The sequence below is a fragment of the Cydia pomonella genome, unplaced genomic scaffold, assembly GCF_033807575.1.
Source record: "Cydia pomonella isolate Wapato2018A unplaced genomic scaffold, ilCydPomo1 PGA_scaffold_155, whole genome shotgun sequence".
NCBI lineage: Eukaryota > Metazoa > Arthropoda > Insecta > Lepidoptera > Tortricidae > Cydia > Cydia pomonella.
Window position 1 is genome coordinate 48,540 of NW_026907798.1, and position 16,190 is coordinate 64,729.

Consider the following 16,190-nt stretch of genomic DNA (forward strand, 5'->3'; position numbering starts at 1 on the left):
TTTTGGGGTAGGTCATTCGCAGCAAGCGTAAATGCAAGCCTCTCTATAAACTAGGTTACCTGATTTTCTTTGTTAATACCCGGTGCAGTGACGTAGTTCGGAGCTATGACGTAAGCAATTTCATCCGGAATTTTAGAAACGGCCATATTGGCTTTTAAGTATTTTATTGGGTATTGAAGGGTAGCCATTAAGTACATTGTTGTAACATTTAAGATTAGACTAGATACTCAATTATTTTCGTGTGCCAACGTCACGCAATGGAATAGACAAAATAGATTTACAAAATTAACAATAATACTTTATTTTGATTAAAATTTTTACAAATTAAATAATATACAAAATGTTATCACTTGTATTTTCTAAATTAGTAATTGTCGAATTCGGCTTGCTCCTTCGCGACTGCAGCCATTGCAGATTTGCTTAAATCGTCACTAAGCAGCATTGCTTGATTTATGAGGCGCTGTGAACAAAAGAAAATACATTTGAAATAATTATAATGAACATTTAATACAGTAATGTTTAATTATTGTATTTTGTTTTTTTTTTTTTTTTTTTTTATATATTCGCACTCTGCGCTTAAAGCTAGTATTAATTTATTTTTCGATTTTTATATAAATAAATGCAAACGTTTTCAGACATGAGACGTAATGCATTGGTGTTTTAATATGGGTACATATGAGCAAGTTTAGATTTTATTGGATTAATCTTGGTTGCATTAAGTATTGCTTGATAAATTCTAACGTTTGATAAATTCTAACTATTGATAGTAGAAGTTTTTTAAATTTATAAATGCTGGGAGTTGAGACATTAAGTGTACAGTCACGTCTGAAAACATCGACACGATCGAAGGGCCAAAAATATGTATAGGCGACCTTATGGCCCGTATATTAGGGTAGTGTATACATATTTCTGGCACTTTGTCCGTATCTATATTTCCAGACGTGACCGTACCTATTAAGATCACAAGTATCAAGTATGCAATGTAGGTACACAGATGATTCTTAGGTTCTGAATGTGACGTCAGAGGTATTTCCATTGAAACATAGTTAATTAAATATCTAATACATTTTCGTAATTTGTATGACAATTATAATTTTAGCTTCAAATTGTATAGCAACCACTAGCGACATCTATTGAGAGTACAAGGAAACCACGACCTGTTTTAACCTAATTTGAGCACTTGGGCCAATTAAATCTGTTAAAAGTATTAAAGCCACAATAGGCCCGAAAAAAGCCTAGCCATGAAATCCCAGAAGTTAGTTTGCTAAAAGTAACACAAACAGTAATGTGCAATATAGTAGAGTCTGGCTAGCCAAACATTGTTGACGGATATTACCATGTTGTATCACCAATTGTCTATGATTTTAAAAAAAAGGCTAAAAGTCTGTTGTCAATTTATGTTATTCATTCAAATTGTTCGCAGTTTCTAAGGGGTTTATTTTAAATAATATGAATAATGACTATACCGAGTGAAGTCCGCAAACTATTATTTAAGCTCATAAATAATTACGACAATGTGCGAAGTCGACGTGAAGCGTTGTATAAAGAAAAACTGGTATGTTTACAAGTCGTAAACAATTTAGTAGGTTGGTGCTCTATTCATATTTTGATACTTTAAGTACTAGTTCTAACATTTTGCCTATAACTTTGATTAATTACGTGAATTTATGAATACCTGAATCTCATGAAAAGGACAAGTGTGTATAGAAACGGATAAACTAGAAGTTCTGGAAAATATCAATAAAATCAAAGCATTGGAACGTTAAGAGTTACTGAAAACTAATATTTAGAAGAAATCTGTGGCTAAATTGATATAAAAGGTCAGTAGTAAATTGATATAAAAATATCTTGGCGAAACATGTCTATATACTCGTACTTTACATAGAGGTAGAAATTACGTGAGCTGACTTTGAGTGCACGTCAACGTATATTAACTTATTTCCTTAGGTACCTTACGGGTGCACAATAATAATAATAATTCAGCCTATATACGTCCCACTGCTGGAGACAGGCCTCCTCTCATGTGCGAAAGAGCTCGGGCTATAGTCCCCACGCTAGCCCAATACGTGTGCACAGAAAATCAAAAATATTTTCTAGTATCAAAACTATAATTCCTACTACACAAAGTGTGACCAGTCTAAGATTTTTTGAATTTCCCGCCAACATATTGTGTATTATTTCAGTAGCCAGACTCTAGCAGTATATTTATAGAGTAACTTGAGTAAATAATTTCTAATAAAAATAGGCCACAGTTTGTGCTGGGAAGCACTGTCACCAGAGCTTTGTTAATAGTACATTACGATACAAGTGCGAAAAATAGGAAATTCGAAACGAGTGGCGATAAATTAAAACACGACCGTAGGGAGTGTTTTAAATCGACACGAGTTGCGAATTACCTATTCGCATTCGCACATGTATCGTACAACGTTTTACAGTACATATGGCCCTTTAAATGTTCGACACAGTAACGTAATATGCTAATTTTCGCACTAGGGCGGTAAAGTAGCACCATATGTACTGTAAAAGTAGTTTATAAACAGGTGTTAAATACTTATTTTACAAAATTTGTACGTTTCATTATTGGTCAATTATAAGTGTGTTTATTATACAGGGTGGAATTTCTTAATGGGTCAGTGAGGGTAGCTACCAGATCCCGCTACAGACTTTGGAAAAAACATACAGGGTGCGAGAAAAAGTTATTTATGACAACCTTTTTTTTTATGCCAACAGGGTATTTGACTGTATTTAAAATAAATATGATTGACCATTAAGAGATTCCAACCTGTATACTTACAATATGCGCCAGTCCCTCGTCAGTAGTAACACTTTGCGAGTACACGAGGCTTTGTTTCGTGGTCTGTATCGCCACGGGACTCTTTGAGGCTATGGTCTCCGCGATCTCCATCACTCCAAGTATGGCCCTGCGGTGAAATAAGTCAGGTTATACCATTGACATATATATAACTAAGGACGGGACTTACGGGCACTAAGAATGGCGCTAGTTCAGTGGTGTCACTCTCGAATTTGAGCCAATCGTACAGTCTAACGGAACTAGTTGCGTCCAATCGCGCGCGTGGTGCGCACTCATCAACCAATCGCGTTGCGGTGTTAGACTGCATGATTTGCTCGAAATCGTGGGCGTGACACCGCTGTACTGGCCCCATTCTTATTGTCCGTAAGGCCCGTCCTTAGATAGGTATGTATATATGTCAATGGGTTACACAAATTTCAAACATAAATTAAATAGTGGCTATGTCAGCTGGGTCATTCCAGCGGAAACGACACCACATAACTGAACTAACTAACTATTGTGGTGGAGTGATCCAAAGAGGGTCTTGGCCTCCAAAACGAGAGAACGCCACCTGTCCCGATCCTGTGCCACTTCCTGCCAGTTATCGGCTTTGAGTTGGCACAGATCCGCCTGTACATGTACACTGTCGCTCCAGCGGTATCTGGGCCGACCCACTGGACGGCGACCAGTCGGTCGTCCCAAAATTAGCTCTCTTAACACCCCGATCCTCACCCTCTTCCTTCTTCCTCCTGCCGTTATCCCACGTTATGTGGGGTCGGCACAACATGTTATTCTCTTCCATTCTCCTCTATCTTTCGTCACCTCAGCACTCACTCCTTTCTTTCTGTAATCCTCTTTCACACAATCCATCCATCGTTTTTTCGGTCTACCATCCGCTCTCCGTCCATCAACATTCATTCCTAACATTCTTTTTCCTATATGACATTCATCCCTCCTCATTAAATGCCCATACCACGCTAACCTACCACTCTTTATCTTCTCCGCTACCGGTGCTACTTTCAAACTTCCCCTTATATACTCATTCTTAATCCGATCCTTTCTCGTCACTCCACACATCCATCTCAACATTCTCATTTCCGCTGCGTGCACTCTTCTTTCATCCGTCACTTTCGTCGCCCAGCATTCTGATCCATACATTACAACAGGTCTCACGATCGTCCTGTAGATTTTCCCCTTAAGTTTAAGGGCATTCGTGGATCGCAAGTTGTTCCAGAGACCTGTCGCCATTTCATCCATCCCGCATTTATTCTATTTTTCACGTCACGGTCGATGTTGCCGTCACTTTGGATCAATGACTCAAGGTACCGGAAATCGGAGCAGACTGGTAGGGATACACCATCTAAGGCAATATGGGAAAAACTGGATAAACCACCGAAATCGCAGAACATATGCTCCGTTTTGGTTCTGCTTATTTTTAGTCCCACACTTTCCAGCTTTTCTTGCCATTTTCCCAGCCTGCTCTGGACCTCAAGTGCATTTTCTCCGACAAGAACAATGTCGTCGGCAAACAGCATACACTAGGGTGCATCCTCCTGTATGTTCGATGTCAGAGCATCCATAACCAGGAGGAACAAATACGGACTTAAAGCTGACCCCTGGTGTAAACCTACCGCCACATTGAACTTGTCGGTTACTCCAGCTTCAGACCTGACGTGAGTACTGGCTCTATCATTCATAGCCTGAATAAGCCGCACATACTTCTCTGGCATTCCTTTTTCTCTCATAGCCCACCACAGAACCTTACGGGGGACTCTATCGTATGCCTTTTCCAGGTCCACGAACACCATGTGCAAGTTCTTTTGCGCAAGTCTATATTTTTCGCACAATTGGCGAAGTGCAAATATGGCGTCCGTAGTTCCCCGGCCCGGCATAAACCCAAATTGGTTCTGTGTTACCTCACTTTCTTCTCTCATTCGTCTCGCTACCACTTTTTCCCATATCTTCATACTATGTGACATGAGCTTTATTCACCGATAGTTGTTGCAATCCTGTACATCACCCTTATTGTCATCCATCGTCATCTGACATGCTACTCACGAGTCCTTGGCCTTGTACACTTTGCTGACGAGTCCAAGCGCGAGCGCCTCTCTGGCGTCCATCCTCTACGCCGTGTAGCATCGCGGGCTATAGTGTTACCGATGTAATCATCATCATCTGACATGATACTCACGAGTCCTTGTCTTTGTACACTTTGCTGACGAGTCCTAGCGCGAGCGCCTCTTTGGCGTCCATCTTCCTCGCCGTGTAGCACAACTCACGGGCTATAGAAGAGTTGCCAATCACCTGAAATGATTGGAATCATTGTTCATGACCTAGATAAATAAGTTTATTGGTCAAAATTTTAATTTTTGATGTATTCTTTCATTCAAGAGTTGAAAATTTTACGCGAACTGGTTGAGAAATATGACATGTAGAGGAGAACGACCTATCTACGTGTTATGTTAAATGTAACTATATTTTTGAGTGGCATTAAAGTGAGACAATTAATTTGGTTTTTGTCTGTTTGCCTCATTTCATTCCTTGTCTTATAATAACCTATATATATGATAATTTGGTACCTAATCGTTTTTAGGGTTCCGTAGCCAAATGGCAAAAAACGGAACCCTTATAGATTCGTCATGTCCGTCTGTCTGTCCGATTCTGTCACAGCCACTTTTTTCCGAAACTATAAGAGCTGTACTGTTCAAACTTAGTAAGTGGATGTATTCTATGAACCGCATTAAGATTTTCACACAAAAATAGAAAAAAAAAACAGTAAATTTTGGGGGTTCCCTATACTTAGAACTGAAACTCTAAAAATCTTTTTTCATCAAACCCATACGTGTGGGGTATCTATGGATAGGTCTTCAAAAATGATATTGAGGTTTCTAATATCATTTTTTTCTAAAATGAATAGTTTGCGCGAGAGACACTTCCAAAGTGGTAAAATGTTGAACGAGATCTAGTAAGTAGTTTTTTTTAATACGTCATAAATGGTACGGAACCCTTCATGGGCGAGTCCGACTCGCACTTGGCCGCTTTTTTATTATATATATTTTAGCTCTGACACTTAGAGACTTTTACATCTCTAAAGAATTTTAGATATTTTAGTATTTGGTTGTTATATGTATATTTTTGTAAAGTATTGTTTTTTGTGTTATTCGACATTTATACTGTATACACCTCTAATAAATTATCTAATCCATTGATTGCATACCATATTATTAAAATATATTAATATTTGGGGACAATTTTACACAAGTCGACCTAGCCCCAAGGGTGCAAATACATATACCCAGTAAGTCACATAGGTGTAGAAACAATGTAGTTAAACAGGATGATTATGACCATTTATGTATATACGTATTCTACAGTATTGATATACGGGACAAAACCGGGACGGGTAAAAATACGGGACACGATACTTAAATACGGTGACGGTCCCGTTTATACGGGACGTATGGCAACCCTACCTATAATGGTTCCTCCTTTTGTTTTCTTTTGAGATAGAGATGAGTTAAAAGTCTTTACTTACGGTGGCGTCGTTGATCGGGTCGCCACTTTCCCGAATGAAGGTTGAGGGAGGCGATGGCTGAGATACACGTCATACTCGTGAACGGGTGCTGTTTGTGGAGACCGGTCTGTTTAAGCTTACACGGGGTACATGTTATGTTAAAGTATGTAACTTTACTTTTGAGTGGCATTAACGTGAGACACTTCATTCGGTTCTTGTCTGTTTTAATTAATTATTTTATTTTTTGTCTTTTAATTATTTATATAAGAATTCAAGCCTTGGCGACCCTCTACATGTCTAAGGATAATTTAATATTTTTTTTTATAATTTATCTCTGACATTTAGAGACTTATACATCTCTAAAGAATTTTAGTATTTTATGGTTTTATTTTTTTATCATAGTTTTTTTTGTGTAATTTGACATTTAGAGACAGTATACATCTCTAATAAAGTATTTATTATTTCATCGATTCCATATTTGTAATTGTTTTTTTTTTAATTTTTATTGTTTGTAAAAATGGACATGTAAAAGTGCCCCTGTGGCCTATTTGCTGAATAAATGTTTGATATTTGATATTTGAGTTAACCAATCACGTGCTTGATATTTTTCAGTGACTTCTATTATTATAATAAAATAGGGTGATAACTGGTAACTACAGTTGCACTAAGCACGTGAGTGGTTATATAAGTATACTAACTTTAGGTAACCTCTGCAGCGTCCCCACGTCTGCCGCGAGACCAATGTCCACTTCTTTGACCTGGAACCAGCAGTCTTCTGTACAGTATCTGGAAACCAGATAATTTAAGTCTACTATCTGGAAACCAGAAATATATTCTAAGGCATTTTGAAGGCCGTGGGTTCCGATCCTGGGTACCTTTCTGGGGAGCTTTTTGGAACTAATGAACGGAATATCATTTCGTATTTGGTATTTACCACTAGCTTCTCGGTGAAAGAAAACATCGTGAGGAAACATGCATATTGTGGATACATACCGATACGTGAAGGCTCGCGATCCTGATTAGAGCTCAACGAGGGGGGGCGGGTTTAGGGTCGGCAACGCGCATGTAACTTCTCAGGAGTTTCAGGCGTACAGAGGCTACGGAGACTGCTTACCATCACGCGGGCCGTATGCTTGATTACCACCGACGTAGTATAAAAAAAAAAACATAAAAATAGAAAAAAGTGGTGAAAAGAGAAACGCTCAATACCTGCATAGTATTGATCTTCTGGATCATAGTTGTAGTATTGGACTATAGATGGTTGGTTTTATGGTATAATTTTGCTGACAAACTTTGCCGCTTTTGTACCTTGGCTGACGGGATAGAATAACAACTTTAGATATGGGTGACTGTTGGGGAGGACATAGAACAAAGTTCACTTTAGTACAACGATTTATTATGACTCCATCATTATATCAGGTTGCAAAAATAGATTTCTCAAGGCCAGGGGGTGCCGCGGTATCGTATTATTTAGTTATGTGCGCACTGTATCAGTGGGGAGACACTAGAGCGTTCGGGCATTCTCGGCTCCGTTCGGCTCAGCATTGCTCCGAGCAATTAGGGTTGGCACAACATGACGTCCCTTTTCGTGCACAAGCACAGATTAGATAATGACTTGAAATTTGACAACCCTAAATAGCCGAAAGGGATAGCAGTGGCGTAGCATAGGTCACTCGCACCCGGTGCGGATCCCAAATTTGCCGCCCTCTTATTTTTGTCATCCATTATAAAAAATTTGGGCATGGTGTAAAAAGAGTACTTTTATTAGTTTTATTGAATAATTTATTGAATTGAAAAGTGAAATTAACATTTTTTGACATAGAATAGAAGGTAGAATATCACTTAGAAACATTACAGAGAAAACTTAATAGAATAATCTGAATAATGGAGAAATCAGTATTACTATGTAATAAGTGCAATAGGCTCGCCAGCTGCCGCCCACCAAAGGAGTAAAGGACTCGTTCCGTTCCGGGTATCTAACTTTTTGAGCAGTATAGTTGACACGAAACACCGTTTAAAATTTTTTTTTTTAATCTTTTTACTCGCTAACTTTGTGAATATATCCAATGAAACAGTCATCGGTAATCGTTAAATCATTATTTTCTGTAAGCAAAAAATGCTGTCGATTGCCTCCAAGGTGTAATTCGTGTTGCAACAATGTACGCGTAACGCGTATCTTTGATGTTTTTCTACCAGTATCTTTTAGCTCAAAAGGCCGTTTACCAAAATATTATATTAGTATATACTGCCTAGTTTCATACGAGAAGCCGCGAAATCGAAAAATTGGGGCAGCTGCAGCAATTCGCTAATTCGCAAGCTTGTTTTTATATCTTGCTTTTTACTCAAAGTCATGTGAAACGACGGTCTGTCATTGCCGTATTACGGTGAAGTACAAAGAATGCGTAAGGAGACATTTATTTAAAATAACATTGAAACGAAATAAGTTTCCTAAACAATAGTTATTGAGAAACCTTGTGCTTGCATCACCCATGCATAGAACCTGCATAGGTACCCGGATTTGGTAACAAAAAAAATGACGAAAAAACACTGGAAGAAATTAACTTTTTTTTTATATTAAAAAAATAATTAAATTAAAATTTTTTTTTAACTGACACCTCCGCAGCGCCGCCCCCGGCAAAGTGCCGCCCGGTGCGGACCGCACCCTCCGCCCCCCCCATGCTACGCCACTGAGGGATAGTGCCATACATTAGAAAGAGACAGCACGATTTGTCCCTGAATCGCTGTCAAACTTCGGTTTTGTTGGAAGTTTCATTTCTCTACAGTAGTACTATTACTTTTCTGTGACTGTAAGACTTGCGCTAAGCTTCTCCATTGAACTGTATACAGTATCACACACACAGTTCAATTAATCAATACGTTTATTTGTAAACACAGGTACATAATAGGTCTTATAATTATAGTAGCGTATCACCATGTTTTGCCATTAGGCATACAAATATTTAAGTCAAGATGGAGCATGCAATTATTCAGGTCTACCTACAGTATCGGGTTCTTCTAAAAAGGAGTGTACACGTTTTCATATTAAAGGGTTGTCAACGCGCATGTAACACCCCTGAAATTACAGGCGTCCATAGGCTGCGGTGACTGCTTACTATCAGGCGGGACGTATGCTTGTTTGCCACCGTCGTGGTATAAAAAAATACCAAAAATGCTGACTCTAAACACGCGTCACCGCCATGTCCCTGGCCCTACGCAACAATAAACAGCTGACCCACCTCATGTCAGCGGCAGTGATCAGGTCCACCCCCGCGCCGACGCATGCGTTGTGGGATACTGTCAGCACCGGCTTCACACATTTCTCCAGTGAGGAAATCCCGTCCTGAAACAGTCGGCGAATTGTATAAGTTCTAGCTATTACATCCCTAAGTATCATTTTTAATTCAAGCTTTTATCTTAGTTTTTATTCTTGTAATAATCAATGATTTTTATTATTACATATGCGAGTATAGCTCTCAATTAATTGTCAAGTTATTTTATATTTTATCAATTACCTAATTTTAATTGCTTCTTAGTTTAAGTTTCGATATTTTAACTTAACTGGACTGTGCATACCTTTAATTTTAATTACAATTTTATATTTTTAATCTTTTAATAATCAATTAATTTTATTATTACCCATCAATGAATTGTCAAGTTATTTTTATTTTATCAATTATTAATTTAATTTTAATGTCTAGTCAAGAATGTTTCAGTTATACACCTAATTATTATTATTATTATTTTATTGTAAATGTAATCCAATGGTATACCTATGGATCGATGTTGTCTGGAATAAATGATTTATTATATTATTATTATCTCTGACTGTACTTATTAAGTAAAATATGCTTCCATCAATAGACTGTGCATAGACAAATTAATCTTTTTAATAGTCTAAAACACGAAAAAAAATTAAGCAAATGAGCTGTGTTAATATACCTCTAATTGTGTCAAAGAATTATTTGTAATGTTTATATGCGGAGAGGAAATTTGACACTATGTTTGTATTATTAGAAGTATTAGAACAAATTAAATTCTTTTCGGAAAATATTTTTTTAGTTTAATACCAGCCTGGGGCACTGGAGGCCTTGGTCACTTTTTCTTAGTATATGACATTTATTTCAGTTTGTTTGTATTGTGTATGTGTGTATGGAGAAATGGTCAAGTGTCATTGTCCACTTCATTTTAAGGCTCCTCCTCCCGCAAAATACCGTAAAACGGAGTTACTCTGAACCATTTTTTATATTCAATATGGCACTTTCTAAGCAGAAAAAAAAAAAAACAATCAACAAGATTTAAGCAATGATATGGATTTTCTGAAAATCTGATTTAATTTAAATAAGACAAGAAAAAAAATCTTGTAGTCAGTAGTCACCCCTATTTCTTTCAGTTATAACCTCATTACTACTGCAACTATTATCGAAAATATATGAAACTTTATGATCTTTCTCACAAAACACTATAAAATGATTTGGTTTTCTTTCTTTCTGCAAATTCATAAAACTTTGCCTCAATTCCTAAAAAATAAGCCTTAATCCTGCCTAAGTTCCTACCATTACCCCACTTTCGTCCGTAGTCAGTGCGGGGCAAGTCATATTGCGAGACGGACCTGTGCTGCGTGGCGCGAGCAAGCGAAATTCTATTTCGAACGCATAGTTCTGCCCGCTTGATCTTTTTCAGTGAGGGGTATAAGTTCCGCCCAAACGCGCCAGGCCGTTGGCGTCAGGTGCAGCCTTAATCTTCATAAATAATGACTTACCTGATATAGCCCAATGATTTTGTTCATGAATCTCACTTGCCGAGCAAGATCCCCACATTCCCCAATGTCACTAGCTTTTTCCATGAAACTGTTTAGGTCTATGCCTGTAAAATAAAATATATATATGTTAAAAATACAGTAATTACATGAAAAAAGAAGAGATCATATAGAGATGAGTTAAGACATTTGTGTATTTAGTATTAATAAAAGAAAAACAGTCAGTGATAAACTATTTTAATATTTAAACGGGATTCATATTTGCAATAGTTTATCCTGAGACCCAATGTACAAATCATTTTAATCGGATTAGAACCATTCATAAACCATATAAAGTAGCATTTATTTTGTTAAGTTGTTAACAAACAAAATTCATCCCAATTAATTATGAAAAAAGATTCAAATTAAAAACAGAAATATTTTGAATAGTGGGCCTGACCAGAATAGAGAACATTAAAAAACAAAACTGAAAACATACCTCCAGTGAAATGTTTCCCTTGTGCTGAAAGTACAACCACTCGGCATTCAGGGTTTAGACTCAATGCTTCAAAACATTGTTTCATCTCTCTGAAATTAGAAATTCACTAGTAGGGTCCACACAGAGCGAGCGAGCGAGCATGTATGTGCGAGGCAATCTCCTCGCACACAAACCGGCCAGCGTAGACGTGCCTCGGCCGAGGCGGCGCGCGAGTTTACCTCGCCCGAGCGCGCCACCTTGGTCGAGGTAAGTCTACACTGGCCGTTTTGTGCGCGAGGAAATTGCCTCACGCGTATGCTCGCTCTGTGTGGACCCGCCTAGTTACTAAATAAAAAAATTGTTTGTATGGAATATACAATCTTAAAAAAAGGATTTTATGACATACTACAGTTTTAGTCAACCACATATAACACATCCGTCGTCCATACCAAAAGAGAAAATGTTTTTCCACTGTTTTCCATTCTCCATGATTTTTTAGTATGTTGACACAATGAAAATATATATATATATATTAACCCTACAATATATTATGCTGAAGTGATTGACATAAAAATCAAAGTGATTTGTTAAGATTTAGTAAGTAAGTAAGTAAATATTCTTTATTGCACCAACAATTATACATTTTACATACATGTAAAACTACAAATGAATTTTAAAGGAAAATAGAACCAGGTAACAACAGGTGGTCTTATCGCTAAAAAAAAAGATTTAGTTAGTGGAAACCCGTTATTTCGTTAGGATCACAAAGCTATTCTTCCCTCTTAGGGTCAATGTGGGCAGAATATAAAATTAATTATCAGAGGGCAAGAACTCTTGTATTTGTATATGTATCTACAGTCATGAAATTTGAAAGTTTGTCACTTTTGAACCATAACCATTACATAGAATCGAAAAGTGACAAACCTTTTTCCTTGACTGTATGTGTCTCAGACACAGTCAATAAGGAAGAGCTTCACGACTTCTGTTCTACTGACCTTCTCTATGTGGGGTATGTGTACAAAAGACTAGCTTACATTATTATACAATACATTAAGTAGAGACTTACTAAAAGAAAACAAACTAAAGGATGTCAAACTTAAAGATGTCCTGTTCTGTACGAAAACAAGATTTGAGGAGAAGAGTATGGGAATGCCGCCAGGACAATAACCTGCAGTTCCAACTTCAGGGAATTGGGTTGAATGAACGCAGCACGCAATCAACAGCTCACCTGTTTCCGGCCGGGCGTCCCTACACTACATCTACATGTGTACAAGCGCAAGAGTTAAAAGCAATGAAAAAGCATGCAGACGATTTTCTCCAATGACTTTACATAGTCGAATTTCCGGGTACTTACATCCACATATTGTGGTTAAATGTGTTCAGTTTCTTAGGCCTATTTAGCTCCACATGAAATACGTGTTTTTTTGGTATTGACACAGCTAAAGTATCGAATTTAGGCACTTCACTAGTCGATGAATAAAATCTTAATAAACCTGAAAATATAAAATAAATGAAAATGCCATTTCTTTACTGTAAATAGTAAAATGCAACTGCAATAATTTATCAACCTACTTGTTATTCTGTGTTGTTTAAAAACTATGTTTTTCAATAAAGACGTCATGTTCCTACAACTTGCAAGTATTTAATTAAAATAAATAAACTAACAGAACTAAAATGAGGAAAAGAAAACAAAAGAGCAAAGTCCAAATTGTTTGGAAACTTAAATAACAAATGAAAGTCGTCAAGTTGTGTTGTCAATCGGGCGGAAATTTGTTCGGTAATGTCAATCTCAAACTGACACAGGGTTGCCAACTCCAATTTTTTTTTACCCCTAGAGCTCAACTTAAAAGCCCCTAAAACTGTACTATTGTTTTGGAAAACCCACTAAATAAAAAATAAAAGAAATTATACGTTTAATTAATTCTTTATTTGTACATTTTCCAGAATTTCGTACATTAAATCATTGTCAACCGGTTCGACACTTTTATGATCATAAATATGAACGGTAAATAGTTTTAACATTTTATTAGTTGGAGTTAATGTCACGCAAGATCCTAATCGCTGTAGTGTGAAGCGGACCATCATCACACTTTGCAGCATTTCAATGGATAATCTATTCCGCAGCTTATTTTTTACTATATTATAATCTGTGGCCCTAGTGAAAAAGGGTACAAGTATCTGGCAGCGCAGGTGTAAAGGGGTGTAAGTTCCACGTAACACTTATGCCCTTATACACCTAAACTGCCAGAGACTTGTACCCTTTTTCACTAGGGCCACAACGGTTATAGACAACGCGCGTTATACCCTTGCATTTGAAATGGGAACTGTTATAAACGCCAACCCGCATTTTGCGATATTTTCGAAACGTTTGCAGCCAGCAGCATCGCAATCGTCGTAGGTATACTTCAGAGTAAAAATCCGCTGATGTTGAAGTGTTTGACCACATTTTATTACTCAATTGGTCCCACTCAGATTCGATATCATTTTTGTTTCCGTAAATATGAGGTCGCTGAATGTGATTTAAAACTGGTTTTATGTCAGGTTTTACTTGAGACGTAACAACTTTTGGGTCTAAATTAGCAATTACTTTCAGGATTGATAAATTATCCGGCAGCCGTTTTTGTATCTGTTCTGCAAGGCAACATAAAAAGTTCTTGCATCTTTCGCTTACATCCAATAACGTGTGCGCACCCGTCGTACTCAAGTTTGCCATCAAATCCAAGAATCAACAGCCACGACGCCACAGACCCAAAATAGAGCGCTAGAAGCTTATTTACACGATACTTTTGGTGGGGCCCAACACCTAGATCAAACTTATAGCCATAACAGACTACCGCACGTATGGAAGTACCCTGCCTCTCCCTGCTCCACCGTACTTGCTTTTTATTATTAACATTACGGACTTTCTATTTCTATACGTCTTCCGTATGAAATGACATGTGCAAACGAGACAGCTGTATGAATGTGTATAGCGACGTTCCGTTCACACAGGTCATTTCGTAAGGAAATCGGGTAAAAATTCCGTATGTATGTGGCCGGCCTAACACTGCACGACCCGACAAAGGGGCCCGACCATAAATGATGGTCTAAACCGCCTTTACAGCGACGAAATATCATACAACCACGTTACAAATCACTGTGTAGCTTAGATCGGAACGTTCAGCCGTGTATGTCCTTCTCAATCGCACTTGCGAATTCAAGCAACACAGAGTGGGATACACTATGGTATCGAGAACGTTTCATTTCCAGTATAGTATGTAGCTTCTCACATCGTGAACACTTTTAGAAAAATCCCTAAAAAAACCACTAAAAATACTTAGCCCCTAAAAAAACCACTGGCTGCTTTTTTTCCCCCTAAATTTAGTGGTAAAACCACTAAGTTGGCAACCCTGAACTGACAGTTGCCATGCGATTGTTCCAAAACATACGTTTCACACTTACAAAACCAAAGACCATTCCATAACCACGCAGGGGCCTACCACGAAAATCGAAATTCGCAAATAGCTGTGATCTTTCTCTTTTACTCTCACTAAGACGTAATTAGAGTGATAAAAAAATCCCCGCAATTGACGAACTTCGATTTTCGCGGTTATAGCCCAGTTACAGAAGGAAGAAAGAAGACCTTAAACGTCAAAGGACAGAAAACGGAAACTTATAATCATAAAATTATAAGTCGGTGCTTATTAACACAAAGAGTAGTATAATAACGTGATAATAACACCAGATTCAAAACTATTCATGAGATTATTATTTTATCCTAGTTTGATAATAATAGAGTCTCAAGGCACACACCTCACCGATAAATGCATTTAGCCGGCTATTAAATATCTTAAGCCTTTATAGGGAGCGTGCATCAACTGTAGGAGGCAGCACAGGAGCCCTCAGATTTTTGGCGCGAGGCGTAAATGTGATGTTTATTGTTCCGATGTAGCCCACAAGATGGCAGAACCTACTATACACAAGAAAACACGTGACATGTAAATGTACATGTTTATGGTTCCGATTCAGGCCACAAGATGGCAGACCCTCCAACGCGCACGGTCCCTATCAGGCTGACAGTTCAAAAATGAAAATCGAATGTCAGTCTTACTCATCGAAAATAGAACACAAGTTTGAAGTGCCGTATGTGGGAAATATTATCCCTTATTATATCCCTTAGCCTGGTAAAGGGTTAAATAGCCTCTTTAAAATTCAACAAATTTTCTATAATATTTTTTCTACCCGTGGACTGTAATGGTTGAATTAAGATTTCGTATACTAAACTGTAATTGGGTACTTTTCATGTATGAGCTCCCAACTCAACTATAATATTCATTTCAAAACGGTTTAGTCAACTATAGTGAAATTGACCAATCACAGCTCGCCGTGGTCAAGAGGAGGAAACAAAACGATAGCTCAAATTAATTAATTATTTTTAGGTTGTATAGTACAAACAATTTCTGTTTTGCCCTATGGTTGACTGGTAGAGAATGCCTTAAGGCATTAAGTCCGCCATTTGTACTTATTTTTAATGTGCAATAAAGTTAAAAATAAATAAACAATTGCTTCATAAGTCATAAACGCACATGTGACACCCTTAATATAAAATATACGTAAAATATAAATAATAACGCGTCTTTTTCGGCTCTCTTACTCTTCTGGCGTAGTCCCAACCTCGTGGAAGTCAGCTTTG

At 37.6% G+C, this 16,190-nt stretch overlaps 1 protein-coding gene across 1 annotated transcript; it reads right to left on the minus strand.

The window, feature by feature from the left end:
* Window positions 1-276: 276 nt before the first annotated feature.
* LOC133533325 (delta(3,5)-Delta(2,4)-dienoyl-CoA isomerase, mitochondrial-like) lies at window positions 277-13,282 on the minus strand. The gene is made up of 9 exons (XM_061872291.1): window positions 13,091-13,282; window positions 12,873-13,011; window positions 11,540-11,628; window positions 11,065-11,168; window positions 9,542-9,645; window positions 7,004-7,091; window positions 4,983-5,095; window positions 2,795-2,921; window positions 277-460 (listed from the first exon to the last, which is right to left on the minus strand). Exons 1-9 carry the CDS (start codon window positions 13,137-13,139, stop codon window positions 365-367), a joined length of 909 nt encoding a protein of 302 aa, XP_061728275.1. The 5' UTR covers window positions 13,140-13,282; the 3' UTR covers window positions 277-364.
* Window positions 13,283-16,190: the final 2,908 nt, after the last annotated feature.

Coding starts and splice junctions, on each gene's coding strand:
- LOC133533325 (XM_061872291.1), bottom strand. CDS start 13,139: ATGACGTCTTTATTGAAAAACATAGTTTTTAAACAACACAGAATAACA. Junction 13,012..13,090: donor TAAACAACACAGAATAACAA/GTAGGTTGATAA, acceptor TTATATTTTCAG/GTTTATTAAGATTTTATTCA. Junction 2,922..4,982: donor GTGTACAAAGACAAGGACTC/GTGAGTATCATG, acceptor ATTTCACCGCAG/GGCCATACTTGGAGTGATGG.